Below are 23,407 nucleotides of genomic sequence, written 5' to 3' on the forward strand. Positions count from 1 at the left end.
GTAATAAGGCCTGTGATGATTCCTGAAATTCCACTTTGTTCCTGTTTGGTGTTTTTGTTGTTGTTGTTGTTTGTTTATTTGTTTTACTTTTTTGTTTTTTGAGGTAGGGTTTTATTCTAGCTTAGGCTGACCTGGGATTTACTATGTAATCTCAAGGTGGCCTCAAACTCATGCAATCCTCCTGCCTCTGCCTCCCAAGTGCTGGGACTGAAGGCATGAGCCACCATGCCCAGCTCCTAAAACTCCTCTTTTACCTGTCAGGAAGATCAGCTTGGGTAGTGACCTCTATTATGGGTGCCTAAAGGCAAGAGCTGCACAGGAGAATGTTTAACCAGGTCTGTTGTGTTCCTTTACATAGCTACTGCCGATGAACTCCAGATGCATGTTCCACTCTGGTGGTGTGTGTTATCTGGCTATGTGGGCCCTGGGGAATCCAACCTGGTCCGTAGGCTTTTCAGGTAAGTGCCTTAACCACTGAGAAATCTCTCCAGGCCCCTTTTATTTATTTATTTTCTCACCCAGGCTGACCTGGATGGAATTTACTATGTCATCTCAGGGTGGCCTTTTTTATTTTTTAAAAAATTTGAGCCGGGCGTGGTGGTGGTGCATGCATGCCTTTAATCCCAGCACTTGGGAGGCACAGGTAGGAGGATTGCCATGAGTTCAAGGCCACCCTGAGATGACGGAGTTAATTCCAGGTCAGCCTGGACCAGAGTGAGACCCTACCTCGAAAAACCAAAAAAACAAACAAACAAACAAACAAAAAATATTTTATTTTCAAGCAGAAAGAGAAAGGGAGAGAGAATGGGAATGCCAGGGCCTCCAGCCACTGCAAACGAACTTCAGAGGCATGCACCACTGCATCTGGCTTTACATGGGTACTGGGTATTTGAACCTGGGTCATTAGGCTTTGCAGGCAAGCTCCTTAACCACTGAACCACCTCTTCAGCCCGTCTCTTTTAAAATTTATTTATTTATCTTTGATTTTTAAAAATGATATATAGTCTAGGCAGACCTCAAACTTGCTATGTACCAACATAAAAAGCTAGATGTGAGCCAGGCATGGTGGTGCATGCGTTTTAAAAAATATTTTATTTATTTAGTTGCAAGCAAAGAGAGAGAAAATGGGTATGTCAGGGCCTCCATCAACTGCAAACAAACTCCAGATGCATGCACACTTTGTTCATCTGGCTTTTATGTGGGTACTGAGGAATCAAACTCAGGTTGTTTGGCTTTGCAGGAAAGCTTACCTTAACTGCTGAGCCATCTCTCCAGCCCCAGGCACACATCTTTAATCCCAACACTCAGGAGTCAAAGGTAGGAGGATAGCTGAAAAGTTCAAAAGTAGCCTGGGCTAGAGTGAGACACCCCCTTAAGAAAATAAAAGCTGGGCTTGGCTATGTATGCCTGTAACCCCAGCACTGAGTGGGTCACAGACAAGGAACATCACTGGGCCTTGCTGGCTCACTGGTAAACCAGTTTAACCATCAAACATTAAGCTCCAGGTTGAATGGAGATGCTGCCTCAGGGATATAAGGTAGAAAAATGATAAAGGAGGACATTCAATGCTCTCTTCCTCTGCACACTGCACACAGGGCACACACATTTGCACACACAAGTACATATGCACAGTCACACCACACATATTATATGGAAAAAAAAACCTAGTCATAAAATTAATTTGTAAGGGTGGGAGGAATGTGGTGATATGCAACTCTAACCACAGAGTTCTTTTCTTCTTCTTTTTTTTTTTTTTTTTTTGGTTTTTCAAGGTAGCGTTTCACTCTGGCTCAGGCTGACCTGGAATTCACTCTGTAGTCTCAGGGTGGCCTCGAATTCATGGTGATCCTCCTACCTCTGCCTCCTGAGAACTGGGATTAAAGGCATGCACCACCATGCCCAGCTAACCCCAGAATTCTAAAGGCTCAGGATTATTAATTTGAGGCCAGCTTGGGTTACAAAGTGAATTGTAGGTCACTTAGGACTACATAGTGAGACCCTGTCTGCAAATAAACAAAAAGCAAGCCAGGCGTAGTAGCACACGTCTTTAATCCCAGCACTTGGGTGGCAGAGGTAGGAGAATCACCGTGAGTTCAAGGCCACCCTGAGACTACAGAGTGAATTCCAGGTCAAACAGGCCTACAGTGAGACCCTACTTGAAAAACCTAAAACAAATCAAAACAAACAAACAAACAAAAACCTCAAAGCAACAAATGAATGAATGAATGACATAATGAAGAAGCAACCAGGGGCTAGAGATGGTTTAGTGGTTAAGGCCTGCAAAGCCAAAGAATCCAGGTTCGATTCCTCAGTACCCACATAAGCCAGATGCACAAGGTGGCACATGCATCTGGAGTTTGTTTGTAGCAGCTGGAGACCCTGGAGTTCCCATTCTCTCCTCTATCTCTCTCCCTGTCTCTTTCTCTCACTCTCTCTCAAATAAATAGAGTAATTTTTTTTTAAGGATCAACCAGGAAAAAAAAAAAGGTGCAACAATTCTCTTTGTGTCTCTCTCTATATAAAAATAAAAATAAGATGAGATATTCTGAAGTAGTTACCTGGATCTCTTCACCAGGTTGTTATCTGAAGGAAATGGGTTGTTTCATTCAGATGACAGGAGTCTTAATGTCTAGGCAGATAGCTCATGCCTCTAATTTGGGCAGCACTCAGGAGGCTGAGGTATGAAGATTACCTAAATCTGAGGCTAGCCTATTATACATAGAAAGTTCCAGACCAGCCTGGGGTACAGGATGAGATCTTGTCTTAAACAAAACAAAAAAGAACAAACAGTAGTAAAAGAGAGACTAAAAATGTCAGAATCAATATTTGTTTTTGGAATAGATGCTGGTTTAGGCCAGTAATGCCACAAAAGATTTTCTTGTATTTAGCACCTTTAATCGCAGCACTCAGGAGGCAGAGTTAGGAGGATCACTGTGAGTTTGAGGCCAGCCTGAGACTACATAATGAGTTCCAGGTCAGCCTGAGCTACAGTGAGACCCTACCTCGAAAAACCAAATCAATCAATCCATCGATCAGTAAAAATAAAAATTAGAAGCCTGATGTGGTGGCATACCGTAGAGGCAGAGATATGAGGATTGCTCTGAGTTAGGTCAAGGTCAGCCTGGGTTGGAGAGAGACTCTGCCTCAAAAATAAAATAAAATAGATAAAATAGAAAGAAAAAGAGGGAGAGAGGAAGGAAGAGGCTGAAAGAAAAACAAGAAAAAATATGCAAGGGTATGGAATCCAGCAAAAGGGCCAGATAGTTCAAATAGTTAGGAAAGCTGAGGGACCAGCCTTAGAGTAATAGTAAGTCCTGAAGGTCACCAGAAGGTGGGCGCATGGCGAGCCAAGACCTTCTGTTATCTGTGGTCACTCTATAGAAGAGTCAAGCTTCTTACATACAGTATTGTACGCACATTGGGACCTTCCCTTTCAGAAAGAGGAAGAACAATGTAATTTTGCGAATGGGAGAATGATTTTTAATTTAGGGCATACAGTGTACCTCTTCCAGCAAGGGTCAAAATGATTTTAATTATTGCATTTTTTCAAACCATCCCTGAAAATCATGAAGAAATTAATAATGGTTTCCCATTTATGTTTTGAACCTGTATCTGTAAAAGATGCAAACAGGCCAAGTTAAACTAAACTAGAATTAAGACTCCTCTCAGGCGTGACATTTTAATGGCTCTCAGAAAGACTGACGATTAAAAAAACTTAACATTTCCCCTGAGCTGTTTAGTCTGTATCCAGTCCTTGGATGGTTAGGGGTCTGCATGGCTGATTCTTCACAGTTCATTCACTAAATGACACCTTATAAAGAAAGCGAGTGTCACGGAAAGGAGGTGCGGAAAGGAGGTGCCGGGTTTCCAAAGCCCCAACCTTCTTGTAGACTAACCACTTTATATTGGCCCTGCCTAACCATTTTATGGTTCAAGGAGGCACTAGCCACATATATATGTTAAAGACTCTTGAGATGTTCTCACGTTGGCCAGGGCCAGAAACACTGGCTAAAATTCACAGAGGTTGTCATTCTGGACCACCCAAAAGGATCAGGGTTTTCTAATCCTGATAAAGATAAGATTTATCAACCCCCCCCCCATACATTTTCTTTTGTTTTTGTTTGTTTCATTTTTTTTGTTTGTTTTTGTCCCCCCCCCCCCGCCCCCAGGTAGGGTCTCACCCTAAACCAGGCTGACCGGGAATTTACTCTGTAGTCTCAAGCCAGCCTTGAACTCATGGTGATCCTTCTACCTCTGCCTCCTGAGTACTGGGATTAAAGGTGTGTGCCACCATGACAGGCTGAAGATGTGTATTCTGTTGGGTTTTTTGGGGTTTTTTTTTAGGTTTGAGGTAGGGTCTCACCCTAGCTCCGGCTGACCTGGAATTCACTCTGTAATCTCAGAGTGGCTGTGAACTCATGGTGATCCTCCTACCTCTGCCTCCTGAGTGTTGGGATTAAAGGCACACACCACCATACCCGGCCCTATTCTGCTTTTTTTAAGGTTCAGAAGGATTTTATTATAGCTCAAAGCTTTAGGAGGAGGAAGAGAAGGGAGCTTAAGCCTAGAACAAAAGAGAAGGAAGCAAGGTGGAGCTTTTGCCCAGGGAGGCCAGAGGAGGTTTGAGAAGCCCTGAAGGTGCATATCTTTAAAAATATTTTTATTTATTTGTTTGACAGAGAAAGAGAGATTGAGAGAGAGAATGGGCGTGCCAGGGCCTCCAGCTACTGCAAACCAACGAACTCCAGATGCATGCGCCCCCTTGTGCATCTGGCTAACGTGGGTCCTGGGGAATTGAACCTGAGTCCTTTGGCTTTGCAGGCAAACACCTTAACCACTAAGCATCTCTCCAGCCCCTAGGTATAGTCTAGATTGGCTGTGGTCTGCTGCTGCTGCTGTCCAATAGAAAATATGGAATTCATGATGTCATTAACACTGTATTCTTTTTAATTTTAATTTATTTGACAGAGAAAGAGGGGACAGAGAGAGAATGGGCACATGCCAGGGCCTCTAGCCACTGCAAACGAACTCCACCCGCATGCATCCCCTTGTGCATATGGCTAACGTGGGTCCTAGGGAATGGAACCTGGGTCCTTTGGCTTTGCAGGCAAATGTCTCAATCACTAAACCATCCCTCCAGCCCGGGATGCATATTCTTACCAGACAGCTTAACCTTTTGCATTCCATGATCAGGCCACTTATGCTGAAAAGTAGCCAGCTCCTAGCAGAAGGGCGGAGAAACCCAATTATGCAAGCTGAACAGGGCTGCCTCAAACTGAGAAAATGGAATGCCGAGAGTGGCTGAAAGCCAATTGACCCAGGCAGTGTGGGTGAGGTCGACAGACCACTGGTAGCTTGCACTGTTCAGGGGTTTTCTCGCCTCATCTGGTTTCCCAGTTCATAAAGTCTTTCAACAAATCCCCCGCTTGAGCCCGTAGTGTCTGTAAGGTCTGAGGGAGCTGGCAGCCCCTGGGCTTCAAGAGCAGAACTGGCTTGAGACGGGAACCAGCAAGTGAGAACTGTGAGCCATGCTGCCACAAGGAGCATTTCCCCACCGAGGCCATGAAGTGCTGCTAGGCAAAGTGGGGAAGACAATGGCATTTTCCCCTTTGTTTATGGTTGTAGTGCGGGGCTGTTGGGGGGATTAACTGCGCGCCGCCTTCCCCTCCCACGCTGCGCCCCACCGCCGCCCGGCAGCTGCTGTCCAGGAAGCCCGAGGCAGGGACCCCTCTGCAGGGGGAGAGCGCTGACTGGGCTGGGTAATAAAACCAATGTGTTTTGGGAACAGAAGGCATCAATCACAGGCGTGCCACGACCTTTGATTTGGACACGGGGAAGAGAACTTTCTGGGTCAGAAGCCGGAAGGAAAGAAGCTCCATTTCATATAATCATCTTCCTTTGCCACTGGACTACTGAGGCTAATTAATAGGAAAGCAAGTGCATGCGGTCCTTTTTTTATTTAGTCATGTCCTTTGGGGAGGTGGGAGGAAGCAACGCCACTTGCAGTCTGTAATATGAAATTATCAGAAATCTCTCTCCCTCTCCCTCCCCCCCCCCTCTCTCTCTTTCTTCTTTCTTCTGTATGGATGTGGCTGTCCTCCTCCACCACTCTTCTGCTTTATTTCCTTGAGAGGGAGTTGCTCATTGGACCTGAAGCTGCCATTTTTTCAGACTGGCTAACAGGTGAACTCCAGCAATTCTCCTGTCTCCATCCTCCTCAGCATTATGTGTAGCTCCACCTGCTATAATATATATTTGAGAGACAGAAAGAGGGAGAGAGAGAGAGGCAGGGCCTCCAGCCAGTGCAAACAAATTCCAGATGCATGCACTACCTTGTGCATCCAGCTTTCCATGGTTACTGGGGAATCAAACCTGGTTCCTTGGCTTTGCAGGTAAAGCACCTTAACTATGAAGCCGTCTCTCCAGCCCCTCCCCCCCCAACACCTTTTTTCTTTTTAAATCGAGGCACTCTGGCCCAGGCTGACCTGGAACTCACTCTGTAGTCCTAGGCTGGCCTCGAACTCACAGCAAGTCTCCTACCTCTGCCCCTGAGTGCTGGGATTAAAACTGTGTGCCACCACACTCAGCTCCACCAGCTTTTTACTAGGGTACTAGGTATTGAACTTGAATCTTCATGTTTATGCAAAAACTGTTCTTGCTCACTGCCCTTGCATTTTCTTATCATTCTTTTCTCCCTCTTTTTTTATATTCTATTTTTTATTTATTTATGAGAGAGAGAAAGAGAATGTGTGCACTAGGGTCTCTAGCCACTGCAAACAAACTCCAGACGAATGTGCTACCTGTGCATCTAACTTATGTGGGTTCTGGGGAATCCAACCTGGGTCTGTTGCCTTAACCGCTAAGGCAACTCTCCCCAGCCCTCTTCCTCTTTCTTTATTCGTTTCTCTCTTCATCCTTTTTCCTGCTCTCATTTTTCTTTGTGTGTGTGTGTGTGTGTGTGTGTGTGTGTGTGATGCATGCACATGTATATGCATGCTCGTATTTGTGCATTCATGTGTGTGTATGTGCATATGAAGCTGGAGGACAACCTTGGGTGTTATACTCAGGTCTGTCCTCTTCTTTTTATTTATTTTTATTTTATTTTATTTTATTTTATTTTATTTTATTTTATTTTATTTTATTTTATTTTATTTTATTTTATTTTCAAGATGGGGTCTCTGGTCCAGGCTGACCTGGAATTAACTATGTAGTCTCAGGGTGGCCTGGAACTCATGGTGATCCTTCTACCTCTGCCTCCTGGGAGTGCTGGGATTAAAGGTGTGCACCACCACACCCAGCTGTCCACTTCTTTTTGAGACAGGGTCTGTCATTGGCCTGGAGTTCACCAATTAGGCTAGACTGACTGGCCAGCAAACCACAAGGACCCTCCTGTCCCTACCTCCGCAGTGATGGGATTACAGACACATGATGCCATACCCAGCATTTTTATGGGATTCTGGGTGTCAAACTCAAATCCTCATACTTGTGAAACAAGCAATTTATTAACTGAGATACATCCCCAACTCTTCCTGCCCTCACTTGATTTTGATCATTTCCCTTCATCTTTGTTGTGTGTTGATTTTTTGAGGTAGGGTCTCACTCTAGCGCAGGCTGTCCTGGAATTCACTATGTAGTCTCAGAGAGGCCTCAAACTCATGGTGATCCTCTTACCTCTGCCTCCTGAGTGCTGGGATTAAAGGTATGCGACGCCATGCCTGGTTTATTTCCCTTCATCTTTATGTGGGATCTTGGAATACACTTGACCTTTACATAGCTGCTGTACAGATTTTGACATTATGAAGTCTGTCATAGAGTGGATGAATTAAGAATGGTGCACTTGGAAGCTGGGCACAGTGGCGCACGCCTTTCATCCCAGCACTCGGTAGGCTGAGGTAGGAAGATTGCTGTAAATTCGAGGCCACCCTGAGATGACGTGGCAAATTCCATCCCGGTCAGCCTGGGCTAGAGTGAAACTCTACCTCAACCCCCCACCCCCACCCTCCAAACAAGCAGTGCGCTTGGGCTGTTGGTACAGCACTTGCCTAGCATGAACTAAGCCCTGGGTAACATTCTCAGCACCAAATAAATCAGGTATGGTGACATAGGCCTGTAACCCCAACACTCAGGCAGGAGGGTCTGAAGTTCAAAGTCAGTCATCCTTGGTGTCACAGAGTTTAGGAAGCTTGGGGTACATGAGGCTCTGCCTCCTAACAAGCAAACAAAAACAGTGTACTTACATGTGCTTTAAGGAACTCAAGTTGAATGGTCATTGCCTATATCAAAAACAGGTTGGCTGGGGGAAGATATCTTAGTTGTTAAAGTGAGTCATGAAAACATGAGGACCTGAGTTTGGGTCCCCAGTACCCATGTAAAAATTAACCCAGGAAGGAAGAGATAAGAATGGAGGAACTTTTTTTTTTGTTTGTTTTTTGTTTTTCGAGGTAGGTTCTCACTCTAGCTTAGGCCGACCTGGGATTCACTATATTGCTTCAAGGTGGCCCTGAACTCACAGTGATCCTCCTACCTCTGCCTCCCAGGACTGGGATTAAAGGTGTGTGCCACCATACCAGCCCGGGGAGGCTTTTCTTCACCTCCTCTGGTGAGGTTTTAGAAGAGAAGAAAAAACCTGGTTTTCCCTTAGAAGCCCAAGGACACTTCTCATATTTAGCCAAGAGAAAGCCACTCACTTAAGAGTTCCTGTTGCCCTCAGACTGTCTCACTTTGTGGCAACCAACAATCATTGAGTGGTATAGAAGGTAATAAGGTAAAAGTCATTTCCAGTTTTTGTTAGTGTGGTATTCACAGGTTGATTAGTGCTTCTATTCTAAACCTGTCGACTCACAATTTGTTTTGATGGGCTGTACCCTACGTCACCTTGCTCATTCCTAGCTTTATTTATTTTGTGATTTTGTTTGTTTGCTTTTGTTTTTCGAGATAGGGTCTTGATCTAGCCCAGGCTGACCTGAAATTCACTATACAGTCTCATGGCCTGCCCCTGCCTCCCAAGAGTGTTGGAATTAAAGGCATGTGCTGCCACGCCCAGCATATCCTAGTTGTTATAACCTAAGAGATAATTTTCTATCATTTTTCAGTAATACATCCTTTTTATTTTTCGAGGTAGTGTCTCTCTGTAGTCCAGGCTGACCTGTAATTAGTGTAGCCTTGAACTCACTGCAATACTCCTACATCTGCCTCCTGAGTGCTGGAATTAAAGGTGTGTCACCATGCCCAGCTACATACTTGTTTTTGGTGGAAAACTTCTTAAATTTGGACCTATCTGGACATTAATAATATACTCCCTTCACTACTTTTGTTTTGAGAATTATTATTAAGTTTTTTGGTCTTTCAAGGTAGAGTCTTGCTGTAGACCAGCTGACCTGGAACTAACTCTGTAGTCCAGACTGGCCTCGAACTCACAGCGATCCTCCTACCTCAGCCTCTGTGATTGCTGGGATTACAGGTGTGTGCCACCATTCTTGGCTTGAAGATGCCTTTAGAAACACCAATAAGAGGGGCTGAAGTGATGGCTCAGCAGTGAAGGCATTTGCCTGCAAAATCAACAATCTGGGTTTGATTCCCCAGTACCCACATAAAGCCAGGTGTACAAGGTGGCACAGTTGTCAGGAGTTCACTTGCAGTGGCTGGAGGCCCTGGCATCGTGCCCATTTTCTCTCTCTTCCCTGTTCTCTCTCTCATTCTCTCTCTGCTTGCAAATAAACAAAATTAAATTCAAAAGGCCAAATAAGTTTAAAATCTATCTGAAGCCAGATGTGGTGGGGCATGCCTGTAATCCTAGCCCTCTGGAGGCAGAGACAGGAGTGTCATCTTGAGTTTGATGCGTAAACTATATAGTAAGTACCAAGCCAGCCAGAGCTACACAGTTAGACTATATCTCATAAAACCAAATACAGAGATTATTTTAGCCAGGTCTGATGGTACATTCAGGAGAGTTCAAGGTCAGCTTCAGCTACATATAGGGTTCCAGGCCAGGGTACATAAGACCCTTCTTCAAAACAACTAATAAGTATGTAAGTGAGTAACCCTGAGAAGATGGCTTAGTGGTTAAAGGCACTTGCTTACAAAGCCTGTAGTCCTGAGTTTAATTCCCAAGATGCCCATGTAAGTCAGGTGCAAAAAGTAGAACCAGGATCTGGTGTTAATTTTCAGTGTCAAGAGGCCCTGGCAAGAATACCCACCATTATCCCATACAGGTACAAGTAAATAAAACAAAATTAATAATAAATAAATATAGCCAGGTGTGATGACTTATTCCTATAATCGCAGGAGGGGCACAGGAGGCTGAGTTAAGAAGATTGCCTTAAATTTGAGGTCAGCCTGGGCTTCAAAATACCAGATCAGTCAGGGCTACATGCAGAACCTGTCAAAAGTAAAATAAACTGCTGGGCGTGGTGGCACAAGCCTTTCATCCAAGCACTCGGAAGGCAGAGGTAGAAGGACTGCTGTGAGTTCGAGGCCACCTTGAGACTCTATAGTGACTCTATAGGTCAGCCTGGGTTAGAGAGAAACCCTACCTGGAAAAAAAAAAAGAAACAAAAAAAAAAGTAAAATAAACTGGACGTGGTGGCGTACGCCTTTAATCCTAGCACTTGAAAGGCAGAGATAGGAGAATCGCCATGAGTTCAAAGCCACCCTAAGACTACATAGTAAATCCTAGGTCAGCCTGGGCTAGAGTGAGACCCTACCTTGAAAAAAACACAAATAATTAAAATAAAATAAGATGGGTGTGGTGGTACACACCTTTAATCCCAGCACTTGGGAAACAGAGATAGGAGGATTGCCATGAGTTTGAGGTAACACTGAGACTACAGAGTGAATTCTAGGTCAGCCTGGGCTAGAGCTAGACCCCACTTCAAAAAACAAACATGGGGCTGGAGAGATGGCTTAGTGGTTAAGGGGGTTGCCTGCAAAGCCTAAGGACCCAGGTTCTATTCTCTGGTACCCACATAAGCCAGATGTTCATTTGCAGTGGCAAGAGGCCCTGGGTGCACCCATTCTCTTTCTCCCTCTCTTTCTCAAGTTAAAAAAAGAAAAAGAAAAATGAGAGGCAGAAGTAGGAGGATTGTCCTAGGTTCAAGGCCATCCTGAGACTATATAGTGAATTCCAGGTCAGCCTGGACTAGAAAGAGACCCTACCTTGAAAAACAAAATAAAACCATACAAAACAAAAAAAGTAAAATAAACTGACATGGTGCCACATGCTTTACTCTCAGTACTGGGGAGGCAGAGGTAGGATGGCTGTGAGTTTGAGGCCAGCCTGGGACTATAGAGTGAGATCTAGGTTAGCCTAGGATCGAGCAATACACTACCTCAAAAAAAAAAAAAAAAATGGGGCCGGAGAGATGGCTCAGCAGTCAAAGGCTCTTGCTTGCAAAGCCTAACAGCCTGGGTTCAATTTCCCAGTACCCACATAAAGCCAGATGCATCTGGAGTTTGGTTGCAGGGGCAAGAAGCTCTGGTGTGATCCTTTTCCCTCTCTGTTTCTCCCTGCTTTCAAATAAAGGAAAATATTTAAATAGGAACCAGGAAGAAGTACAAAATGTGATATTTTTTGAAGTGTCCTCAGAGCCTCATGGAAAACATCAGAAATGGAATTGAATCACCAGCCAAGAGAATACATGAATCAACAGTTCTTTTCTTTCTTTTACAAACTCCCTGGTCTTCTCCCCTCCCCCCCCCTCAACATAGGGTCTCACTCTATCCCAAGCTGACCTGGAACTCACTCTGTAGTCTCAGGCTGGCTTTGAACTCGGGATCCTCCTGTCTCTGCCTCCTGAGTGCTGGGATCAAAGGCATGTACCACCACACCTGGTTTCAAAGTTTTTTGTTTGTTTATTTTTGTTGTTGCTGCTGCTTTTTAAAGGTAGGGTCTCACTCTGGCCCAGGCTGACCTGGAATTCACTATGTAGTCTCAGGATGGCCTCAAACTCATGGATTTGTTGGCCAGGGAGGTCCCTGATGCCCCCAAAACATTACAGGCCATTGTTGAGGCCTTTGGTTTCCCACCAAGAATAGATGGCAAGACTCTATTGCTGAAGACTATATTTGGGTTGTAATGCCACTGAGAAATCCTGCTGGAACTGAGCTGATAACCTCCTCCATGTAGACCAGCTGACAGAAAGCTGGAAGAAGCCATTCTGCAGAAATCACCAGTGAAGATACTTAACAGTGGACACTGCAAGCCTTATATTTGGCCAGTTAGGCCAAATGAGCCAACAGGTGCAATAGTGGCACATCTATCACGGTGGAAACCAACTGCCCTCTAATTGGACTGGAGGCCCGCTCCATGGGAGGGAATACATCCCTGATACTGAAAACCTACAACAGGGGTAGTCATGAGCCCTAGGGGTGTAACATCTGCTGATGTCTGGATAAGTGTATATACTATGCTTATCAAACTGCCCAGTAAGCACTTCTCTTAATGTTCATACATATATATTAATGCTATTCTCACTTTTGGTAGAGAACCTTCTCTTTTCAGGTGGCAGTGACCTTGGATGACTCAGAAGGCATCATGGTGCTAGAAAGAAGTGACAGGAGTGCTCAGCACTGCAATATCTCTATCACACCTTCCAAGGCTCAGGGTCTATTGTGGAAGAGGTGCCAGAAAGAATGTAGGAGCCAAAGGTAGGGTAGGACTCCTTACAACGTGCTCCTCCAGACAGAAAATGGCCTGGATATCCATGATATCACAGTGCCTGACACTATCTACACAGGACTATCATAATAAGGGGGAAAAGATGATGACATCAAAATAAAAGAGAGACAGATTGAGAGGAGGAGGGGATATAATAGAGAATGGAGTTTCAAAGGGAAAAGTGGGGAGAGGGAGGGTATTACCATGGGGATAATGTTTATAATCATGGAAGTTGCTAATAAAAAAAAAATAATTAGGGATGGAGAGATGGCTGAGCAGTTAAGCGCTTGCCTATGAAGCCTAAGGACCCCAGTTTGAGGCTCGATTCCCCAGCACCCACGCTAGCCAGATGCACAAGAGGGCATAGGCATCTGCAGTTCATTTGCAGTGGCTGGAGGCCCTGGCGCGCCCATTCTCCCTCTATCTGCCTCTTTCTCTCTCTGTCGCTCATATAAGTAAATAAATAAAAACTTGAAAATGTAGTTAAGCAGGAGGTGACCCACATGTTGGAACTGCAAAAGCCTTAACAATAACTTCATCCCTACTGGATTATATAACAGGTTATGTTGAAAGAAATTTTGCATGCACCCCCCTCCACGCCCACACACAGGGTGGCCCTTACAGATACCCGCCCGCTTTGTTTTTCTAGCGCGCCATGCTCTGCAGGCGAGGTGGAAGAATGACGTGATTGACGCAGTGGGGAAGCGCACCTCCTTAACCTCAGTGGAGCCCTGTCCTTCAAACTCTGGAGACTGGAGTCAAGCCCAGGACACGGGTGAGAGTGGGAAGCTCTGGGAGGGGGAGGGGAAGAAAAGGGGCCAGGGGCCAAGAAGGCCCTATGAAGCGCCCTGCTAGGCTGGCCTGGGATTAACCCGTCATTTCCCAGCCGGAGCTATCCTAGTTGCTGTGCTTTCCTGGGACCTCTCACGTTAATCTATGGAATTGACCAACTGAGTTTGACCATGACTGGCTTTGTTTTGCAAAACGAAATTGGTAAGGCAGGCCTCACGCTGACTGAGTGAATGGTGTCATCAACCCAATTCAAGGGATGCCACAAAAGCAAGGAAATGAAACTTCAATTTCCTCCTCATGTTAAGTGATAGTTTATCATACTGATGATGACCCTTATGCAGCTCAGGGCAAGTATTTTATTGCTTTTATGAACAGCAATAAACCACTCTCTTTCACTTTTCCTTCCAATGCCCACCCCCATCCCACACCTGATTGACCAAGGCTCATTGGAAAAGACTGTTCTCTATTGTTAACAGCCACAGAGCCAAGAGCCTCCCTTTTGCCCCTACAAACCTGTCACAGTTTTACCTTTACCCTACAAAGAATTTGTTTAAAAGAGCACAAAAGTCAATAGGAGAGGTGAAAGAAGTCAGTAGTATAGTCCACAAAGCCAGAAAAGGGCACTGAGGGAGGAAAGAGCTAGGAAGGCTTAAATGGAGGGAGAGCAGGTATTTAAGTAGAGGGCAGAATACTGGGGGTGGGGGTCTAAGGGAAAGGGATGGAAGAGGATATGGAAGGAGGGTTAATCAAAATTGAAGATTTACAAATAAGCCATATGGAAACCTACTTCTTCACCAGCTAATAATGTATATGTTTAAAAAAAGTTTTTTTTTTAGTTTTGGTTTTTGGAGGCAGGGGCTCACTCTAGCCCAGGCTGACCTGGAATTTGCTATATAGTCTCAGGGTGGCTTCGAACTCATGGTGATCCACCTACCTCTGCCTCCCAAGTGCTGGGATTAAAAGCATGTGCCACAATGCCTGACATTTTTTTAGAGGGCTGGAGGATGGCTTAATAGTTAAGGCACTTGCCTGTAAAGCCAAAGGACCTAGGTTTGATTCCCCAGGACCCACACAAGCCAGATGCACAAGGTGGTGTGTGTGTCTGGAGTTCGTTTGCAGTGGCTGGAGACCCTGACCTGCCCAGTCTCTCTCTATCTGTCTGTGCCTCTCTCCCTCTCTCTTTCCCTCCTCTCTCTCTCTCTCTCTCTTTCTCTTCCTCAAATAAATAAAAAAATAGCTGGGTGTGATGGCACATACCTTTAGTCCCAGTACTCAGAAGACAGAGGTAGGAGGATCGCCATTAGTTCAAGGCCACCCTGAGACTACACAGTGAATCCAGGTTAGCCTGGGCTAGAGTGAAACCCTACCTTGAAAAACCAAAAGGAAAAAAAAAATTTTTTTAAAGAGAGAGAGAGAGTTTGGATAGAAGTATCTTGTACTTTATTTTTTATTTTATTTTATTTATTTATTTATTTTTGAGGTTGGGTCGCACTCTATCCCAGGCTGACCTGGAATTCACTCAGTAGTCTCAGGGTGGCCTGGAACTCACGGTGATCCATCTACCTCTGCCTCCCAAGTGCTAGGACTAAAGGTGTGCACCACTACATCTGGCTCAGAAGTATCTTTTGGAGGTGGATAATTTTGTACCCAGAAGCCACAGATTGTTATTAGAAACATTTAAGTGCCAGTGATACCTTCTGTGAGTTGTTGGCCAGGGAGGCCCCCAATTACCCCAAAATATTACAGGCTATTGCCAAAGCTCTTGGTTGCCCACCAGAACTAGATGGTAAGACTGTATTGCTGAAGACTCCACATGCTCAGGCTGCAGGTCCCTGAGAACGTAAGCTGCAGTTTAGCTGGAAGCTTCCTCCCTTTTGACTAGCTGTCAGGATTCTGGAAAGAGCTTTGCAGCCTGTTGGGGAAGAAAAGTCATGAAAGGTCTTAACCACTGGTGGACCCTGCAAGCTGTCTGCCTAGTCAGTGAGGTCATATGTACCAACTGATGCAATAGTGGGTTATCTGTTAGGAAAATCAACTGCTCTCGGATTGGACTTGATGCCCAAGCCTTGAGAGGGAATTCCTGCCTGGTGCTGAAATCCCATGGGTGGGACGGTCATAAGTTACTACTGTTGTCTGTCTAAATGGATATATTATGTGCACCAAACTGCCCTCTAAATACTTACGTTTATGCCCATATGTGAGTGCTATTCTCACTTTTGGTTATAGAAGCTTCTCCTTTCAGAGGCTGGTGACCACTGGGGAGACTCAAAACTTATCAAAGAGCTGAGAAGTGATATTAGGGTGTTTAGTACTAAATAATGCATGTCTACAATACCCTCCAAGGCTCAGGAATTACTGTGGAAGAGGTAGCAGAAAGATTGTAAGAGCCAGGGGCTGGAGAGATGGCTTAGTGGTTAAGGTGCTTGCTTGCGAAGCCTAAGAGCTCAGATTTGATTCTCCCTGAAAGCCAGATACGCAGGGTGGCACATGCATCTGGAATTCGTTTGCAGTGGCTAGAAGCCCTATCATGACCATGCTCACTCTCATTCTCTCTCTCTCTCTCTCTCTCTCTCTTTGCAAATAAATAAATAGAAGAGAGACTAGTTAGAAAGAAGGGATTCAGTGGAAGGGGACATAGGAGGGGGGAAAGAGAAAGTAATGTGAGGGGATTATGATCATGGCTTATTGTTTATATTGATGGAAATTGTCAATAAAATTTAAAAAAGAAAGAGAAGAAGAAAAGACTTACTAGTTTTAAAGAATCCTTGTATTAAGTACCTCCTCTACTACTTGGGTGAGCCTTGGTTTACCCAGAAAGATAGATAGATGTTAGTTGTTATCATTCCTAAGGCCCCACTGCCCCCTGTAGACATGCCCTTAAAATGGTTATCACATGGCAATATTATGAGCATAGGCATGGTTTCCTTCTTGATTGAGTTACAACCTAGTCCTGCTTTACTGTTGAGAACCATAAACATCACCATCTCACACACTCAGTTATGGAAGTTAGAAAACTGGGGATCATTTTAGATTTTGCCCCTTTTCTTGCCCACCCATACACAGACACAGACATGCACACGCACACACACACACAACCTTTTTTCTGTGCCTGCGCATGCTAGGTAAGAGCTCTACCCCAGACCTACACATCTATATTATTTGGTTTTGTTTTTTCTTTATTTTTAATACTTTATTTTTATTTATTTATTTGAGAGAGAGAGAATGGGCATGCCAGGGCTTCCAGCCACTGCAAACAGACTCCAGATGCATGCACCACCTTGTGCATCTGGCTTATGTGGGTCCTGGGGAATCAAACCGTGGCCCTTTGGCTTTGTAGTCAAGAGCCTTAGCCTCTAAGCCATCTCTCCAAACCCTGTTTTTCTTATTTTAAAAAATATTTTCAATATTTTATTTCTGAGAGGGAGAGAGAGAAAGAATGGGTGTGGCAGCGCCTCCAGCCAGTGCAAACAAACTCCAGATGCATGTGCCAGTTTGTGTACCTAGCTTATGTGGGTTCTGGGGAATTGAACCTGGGTCCTTTGGCTTTGTAGGCAAGTGCCTTAACTACTAATCCGTTTCTCCAGTCCACTTTTCTTATTTATTTATTTTATTTTATTTTATAACTTTTTGTTAACAGCTTCCATAAATATAAACACTGTACCATGATCATAATTCCCTCCCGCCATGTGCTGTTCTTCCTTTAGCCTTGGGATAGGAGTTACCCCACTTTTTTTATTTGGATCACATACAGATCGCTGGCGTAACTCACCTTGGGGTGTCATATCCCTTTCTTGTTGCCTCACTTAGAGCAAGTCAGCATGACCAGGGGGCAGAGCACAGGCCATAGAGACCGCCCAGGGCCCTGCGTCTGTGCTCCGCAGGATCCCTTCCTTCTATGATGGGGAGAGCATTAGGACCAGGCGCTTTAGAGACTGTCTCCCTACCCAGAGGTGCTGAGCTTCCTTCAGGACTCTTTACACAGGTCCCTGCTTTAACCTGGTATCTTTGGTGTCCATGGAAGATTACAAATAGTTTGTGATTTGGGGCTATAGTTTTGCCCATTCTCTGGTGGAACTGGTTTTTCCTTCCTGTAACTTCTAAAATAAACACTCCTCCCTTAACATGTCTGTCCTCTTGAAATTTTGACCTCTACTGTAGAACATACAAACAGCTAGCCTTCTTTGAGGCTCCGAGGAGAAGCAGCCTTCCACCTTCCCAAGTCAGCAGGAGCCAGGCTATCTGCTTTTATCATTCCAGGGGAGAACTTTGCAAATCAAAAGTTAGATTCTTCGTTCTGGTGAAGGGCTGAGAAATATGACTCTCTTACTTGCCAAAAAGGGAGGAAGACCCCTTTCTCTGCATATGAAAGCTCCTCATTCCACAAGCTGTCAGAGGTGGTTAGTATGTGGCCAGAGAGCCTAGACCCCCTGCGTGTAAGTGGTTGTAAAAGGAAGAATTTGAATTTATGAGGTGGCAGGTCTGAATTCAAATCCATGTCCTGGGTTTTTACTTTTAGGTTGAGGCCCTCACTCCCTCTTGAGTCATTTTCCTCACCCAGTAAGAGGAAAATGACTGTAACTCTTTTATTGTGTGTATGTGTGTGTGTGGGGGGGGGGTGTCTAAGGATTGAACCCATGATTTGTACATTTTAAATGTGTGCTACATCCAAACTACACCTTGACCCCTCCCTAATAATTGCAACTGTTTTAATTGAAATGTGAAAATTAAAGGTCAGGCATGGTGGCGCATGTCTTTAATCCCAGCACTTGGGAGGCAGAGGTAGGAGGATTGCTGTGAGTTTGAGGCCAGCCTGAGACTGCATAGTGAATTCCAGGTCAGCCTGGGACAGAGTGAGACCCTACCTGGAAAAACCCAAAAGAAATGAAAGAAAGAAAGAAAGAAAGAAAGGAAGGGAGGGAGAGAGGGAGGGAGGGAGGGAGGGGAAAGGAAAGGAAAGGAGAGGAGAGGAGAGGAGAGGAGAGGAGAGGAAGGAAGGAAGGAAGGAAGGAAGGAAGGAAGGAAGGAAGGAAGGAAGGAAGGAAGGAAGGAAGGAAATTGAAGGCGACACTATTTATTAAGCACCTGGCACATAGTGGGTGCTCAAGTTACTGTTCTCCTTCCAGCTCTCCTTACCCTTTATGCTTGTCAAACTGCAAATGGTGACTAGATCAGGGACAGACATGTTGGCTTCAGGATTTTCTCATCTTTTTTTGTTGTTGTTATATTTTGGGTTCTTTGGCTATTTTGTTTTTGAAATTTTTAATGTCTTACTTTAAAAAAAATATTCTATTTTATTTATTTGATGGAGAGAGAGAGAAAATGGGCATATCAGGACCTCTAGCCACTGCAAACTCCAGATGCATGTACCCCCTTGTGCATCTGGTTTATGTGGGTCCCAGGGAATCAAACCTGGGTCCTTTGGCTTTACAGGCAAGCACCGCCCCTTCAGGGTTTTCTTTTTCTTTCTATCTTTTTTTTTTTTTTTTTTAAGGTAGGGTCACTAGCTCAGGCTGACCTGAAATTCACTCTGTAGTGTCAGGGTGGCCTCGAACACACTGTGATCCTCCTACCTTGGCCTCTTAAGTGCTGGGGCTAAAAGCATGCACCACCACTCCCAGCTCCTTCAGGGTTTTCTTTTGGAGTCCGTAGTTCTGTCCACATCAAAGGTGGGAAGGGGATCCCACCCCTGCCACCAAAAAAAAAAAGAAAAGGCGGGATGGGAAGGAGGAGGAAGCAAAGATGGCAAAGGGGAAAAAAGCTCTGTAGGAGAGAATCTGACAAATATGAACATAGTCCTAGTCTAGAACAGAAAATATGGACTCCATTCTCCAGGGAAGTGACCCAGGGCCTTGACTTCCTGAAATACAAGCTGAGGGGCAGGGTTCCCGCAGACTCCTCCCCTCCCCTTTTCAGCAGGTTTTCAAGATCAGCCAACAAACTATAGTCAATTTGCCTTCCTCGGGCCCTGAACCTAGAGAATATGGAAGTTTTATTGTTCTGTCACCTTAATGATAGCCAGCTTGTTAAAGACACCAAAAAGGAAGGGACACTGGGTTGTAACTAATGAATCTGAATGACTGTCCGAATGGATCCTTGACAGGAGGGTGATGGATGGGGAGAAATCTAGATTCCTTTAGGTTGTGGGCTCAGGTCCATGTAAGAAGGTTAGCTGGTGTGATTGATTACTCTGGAGGTAAGGATGGATGAGGCTGGGAGAGGCTGCGGAGAGACCAGGAAACTATGACTATTGAGTTTACCAAACTTTTCATGGAATTTCCATTTCTTTGGATTTTCTTTCTTTCTTTTTCTCTAGGTAGGGTTGCACTCTAGCCCAGGCTGACCTGGAACTCACTCTGTAGTCCCAGGCTGGCCTCAAACTACTCACAGTGATCCTCCTACCAGTATGCCCCCTTCTTCCTCGTCCTCCTTCTCTTTTAAAGAAATTCCTCTTTAAAGAAGAAAGAAAGAAAGAAATTCCCCTTTTAAAAAATATTTTAGGGCTGGAGAGATGGCTTAGCGGTTAAGCGCTTGCCTGTGAAGCCTAAGAACCCCGGTTCAAGGCTCCATTCTCCAGGACCCACGTTAGCCAGATGCACAAAGGGGCGCATGCATTTGGCGTTCATTTGCAGAGGCTGAAAGCCCTGTTGTGCCCATTCTCTCTCTCTCTCTGCCTCTTTCTCTCTCTCTCAAATAAATAAATAAAAATGAACAATTTTTTTAAAAATTGAGGGAGAGAATAAGCATACCAGGGCCTCCACCCACCACAAAGAACTCTAGACATATATACCACCCTGTGCATCTGGCTTATGTAGGTTCTGGGAAATCAAACCCAGATCCTTTGGCTTTGCAGGCAAGTGCCTTAACCTCTATGCCATCTGTCTGAGTGCTGGGATTCAAGGTTTGCATCAACATACCTGGCTTGGATTGAAAACCTCTGATATAGCCCCACAGCGAACAACAGCCTTGTTCTCCTGGAGTGATGTTTGAACAGGGCTGGTTTTGATTCTGAGTCCCCTCCCCTTAAGATGTGGATGTATCAGTGCAGTCCTGTCTGACATCTTTGGTTCTTTGAGTGGGACTCCCTTGGGAACGCAGGGAGGAAATCTAGTTGTTCCTCTCCCTTGCATCCTGTCACAGCTGAGGTGTCAGGCTAGGTACACTCTGGTGTCCATATTTATTGTGGGTTTAACTTAGAACCATGCAATTTTATCAATCTTACGATTTTGTTTTCTCTCTCCTTTCTTTCTCAAGAGTCTCATGTATTCCAGGTCCTCCTGCTTCCACCACCAGGGTGCTGGGATTACACGTATACGGCACCATACTTGGTTTTATGAAGTGCTGAGAATCCAGGCCTTCCTGCATGCTGGGTAGGCACTCTACTGAGCCACACCCCATGTTTTTATTTTTTCTCTAATTCCCAGGAAATAATCTTTCCTAAATAATGTTTCCTCCCCGCCCCCCCGCCCCCCCGAGTTAGAGTGTCAGTCTAGTCCAGGCTGACCTGGTACTTACTATGCAGTAGTCTCAGGGTGGCCTGGAACTCACAATGATCCTCCTACCTCTGCTCTGCCTCCCGGGAGCTGGGATTAAAGGCCACCATGCCTGGCTAATCTTTCCTTTTGGCTGCCTTATTTCAATTTTTCTTTTTTAAAATTTATTGTTTAATGACAGCTCCATACTTAACAGACAACAAACCATAGTTCCCTTTCACAAATCCATACTCCATCATATCCTCCCCCACGTTCCCTTTCACAAATCCATACTCCATCATATCCTCATAGTTCTTCAAAATTTTTACCCTTAGGTAGTGTCTACCACCCACACAGTTTTCATCAAACAATCAGTTTAGGGCTGGAGAGATGGCTCAGTGGTTAAGGTGCTTGCCTACAAAGTCTAAGGAGTTTGATTCTCTTAAGTACCAGAGTACCAGTGTTAACCACCCGGAGTGTTTTGTTTTTCGTTCGTTTGTTCTTTTTTTTTGAGGTAGGGTCTCACCCAGGCCCTGGCTGACCTGAAATTCACTATGTAGTCTCAGGCTGGCCTCGAACTCATGGCAGTCCTCCTACCTTTGCCTCAGGAGTGCTGGGATTAAAGGCATGCACCACCACGCCCCACCTGAGTTTGATTCTCTAGGACCCACATATGCACAGATGCACAAGGTGGTGCACGCCTCTGGAGTTCTGTTTGCAGTGGCTAAAGGCCCTTGTGTGCCCATTCTCTCTACCTCTTTCTTACTTTCTCTCATATTTTTTTTGAACCAGCTTAGGGGGCTGGAGAGATGAGTTGTTAAGCGCTTGCCTGTGAAGCCTAAGGACCCTGGTTCGAGGCTTGATTCTCCAGGATTCACATAAACCAGATGCACAAGGTGGAGCATGTGTCTGGAGTTCGTTTGCAGGGGCTGGAAGCCCAAGTGTGCCCATTCTCTCTTTTTCTCTCTCTCCCTCCCTCTTTTTCTGTGTGTTGCTCTCAAATAAATAAATAAAAACAAACAAACAAACAAAAGCTTAATTTTGTTCTGGGAAAAAAAACAGCTTAAAATGGACTCACAGGCATTTGGAAACACAGTATTTCTGACAAAAAATATTTGTTTATTGTAAGAAACAAAAACAATTCATTTGTTTTTCAATTTAAAACAAAAATCTGGGGTGCTGGGTCATTTCACTTGTTTATTAACCCTCCCTGCAGGGTATTAGGTCCACACCATCAGCAGACCCTTCCAAGGCTCAGAAATTCAGAGTTAGGAACCTAATGGCTGAACCCCCTCAGGGCTCTTATAAACCTCCTCCAAAGATTACCATTAGAAGGTACAGAAGTGCAAATGAGGGAAGGAGAATCCACAACTTTCCTAGACTCCTGCCCTGGGGCCCAGGTCTCAGTGAACCGACACCCTAGGAAGCCCAAGTTAAGAGAGCAAACACACTTTGAATACAGTCTCAGTTCAAAGGGCTTCCTTGTTTCTCAAGTGGCTTAGGATGCATTAAAATAACAACTAAATCTGTATGTATTATTTTGCTATTGGCCAAGTGCCTGGGAACCTCAATTTTTTTTTCTTTGATTGATCATATTAGTTATTTGTTTGTTGTCCTGAGATAGCGTTTTGAGGCTGTTCTCCACTTGTTGAGGGAATTCCTGGTCATACTGCCTCCACCTTCCACAGGCAGGGAGCTTTAAAACTTCTAGATTCTCATAGCCTGGTGAATAACTTGGCACACAGAGCAGGGTTCTCATCTCCTTTCTGAGCCTAACATTTCCAAGGGGAGTAATAAGAGATCCCAGTGGTATGGTACCCCAGAAGCACTGGTCACAAATGAACTCCCACCTTGGGAAAATAACAAGGCAGGGATGTTTTGTGGCTCTTGTGATTGGGGAGGGGCGGGGGAAAGAATTCCTCTTCCAGGACCGCGTCTGGGAAGTCCCGGTCACCTACAGCTTACTGTCACTGCTCCCCTCCGTGGTTCCTCCCTCCCGTTGTGTCTGGCTTCCCCAGGCTCGGGTGGGGAGGACTTTCCCAAAGTGCGTACACAGGTGGAAACCCCAATAGGAGGACGGTGGTCTCCACCTATCTCCATGAACTTGTGTGTGTGTGGGGGGAAGGGTACGCCTTTTTTTTTTTTCCTACTATTTTCTCTGATCCACAGAGGCACATCTGAGCTAGACACAGTCAGAAACAATAGAACAAATATTTTGGGGGTTCCCCTAGATGGGGAGCCCATACTAAACACCTCCTTCAGCAAGCTACAGACGTTTAGGCATAATGTCCAGGCAGCAACGGTGCTGGAAAGACTGGGTCTACAAATCATTTTAGCTCTGTCAAGGATACGATGCATAGTCGTGGGTTTCCATGGCCCCAGTCCGCACCCAGCACATGCCATGGGCTCTGCTCCCTGGCAAGGGGGGAGCCGTGCTCATCTCGCCGGGCAGCGAGGTCCGCCCAGGCGGCCAGGCGCGGCCCTAGCCCGG

The 23,407-nt window shown here is 45.2% G+C and overlaps 1 protein-coding gene across 1 annotated transcript in view; it reads right to left on the bottom strand.

The window, feature by feature from the left end:
* Positions 1–23,407, bottom strand: part of Wnt8a (Wnt family member 8A) — a 41,317-nt gene that overhangs the window by 12,233 nt on the left and 5,677 nt on the right. Inside the window, exon 7 of the mRNA XM_045132143.1 lies at positions 22,243–22,305. Coding sequence (XP_044988078.1) covers positions 22,243–22,305 — 63 coding nt within the window. The remainder of the gene's footprint in view (positions 1–22,242; positions 22,306–23,407) is intronic.

The sequence above is a fragment of the Jaculus jaculus genome, chromosome 13 (assembly GCF_020740685.1).
Source record: "Jaculus jaculus isolate mJacJac1 chromosome 13, mJacJac1.mat.Y.cur, whole genome shotgun sequence".
NCBI classification, from domain to species: domain Eukaryota; kingdom Metazoa; phylum Chordata; class Mammalia; order Rodentia; family Dipodidae; genus Jaculus; species Jaculus jaculus.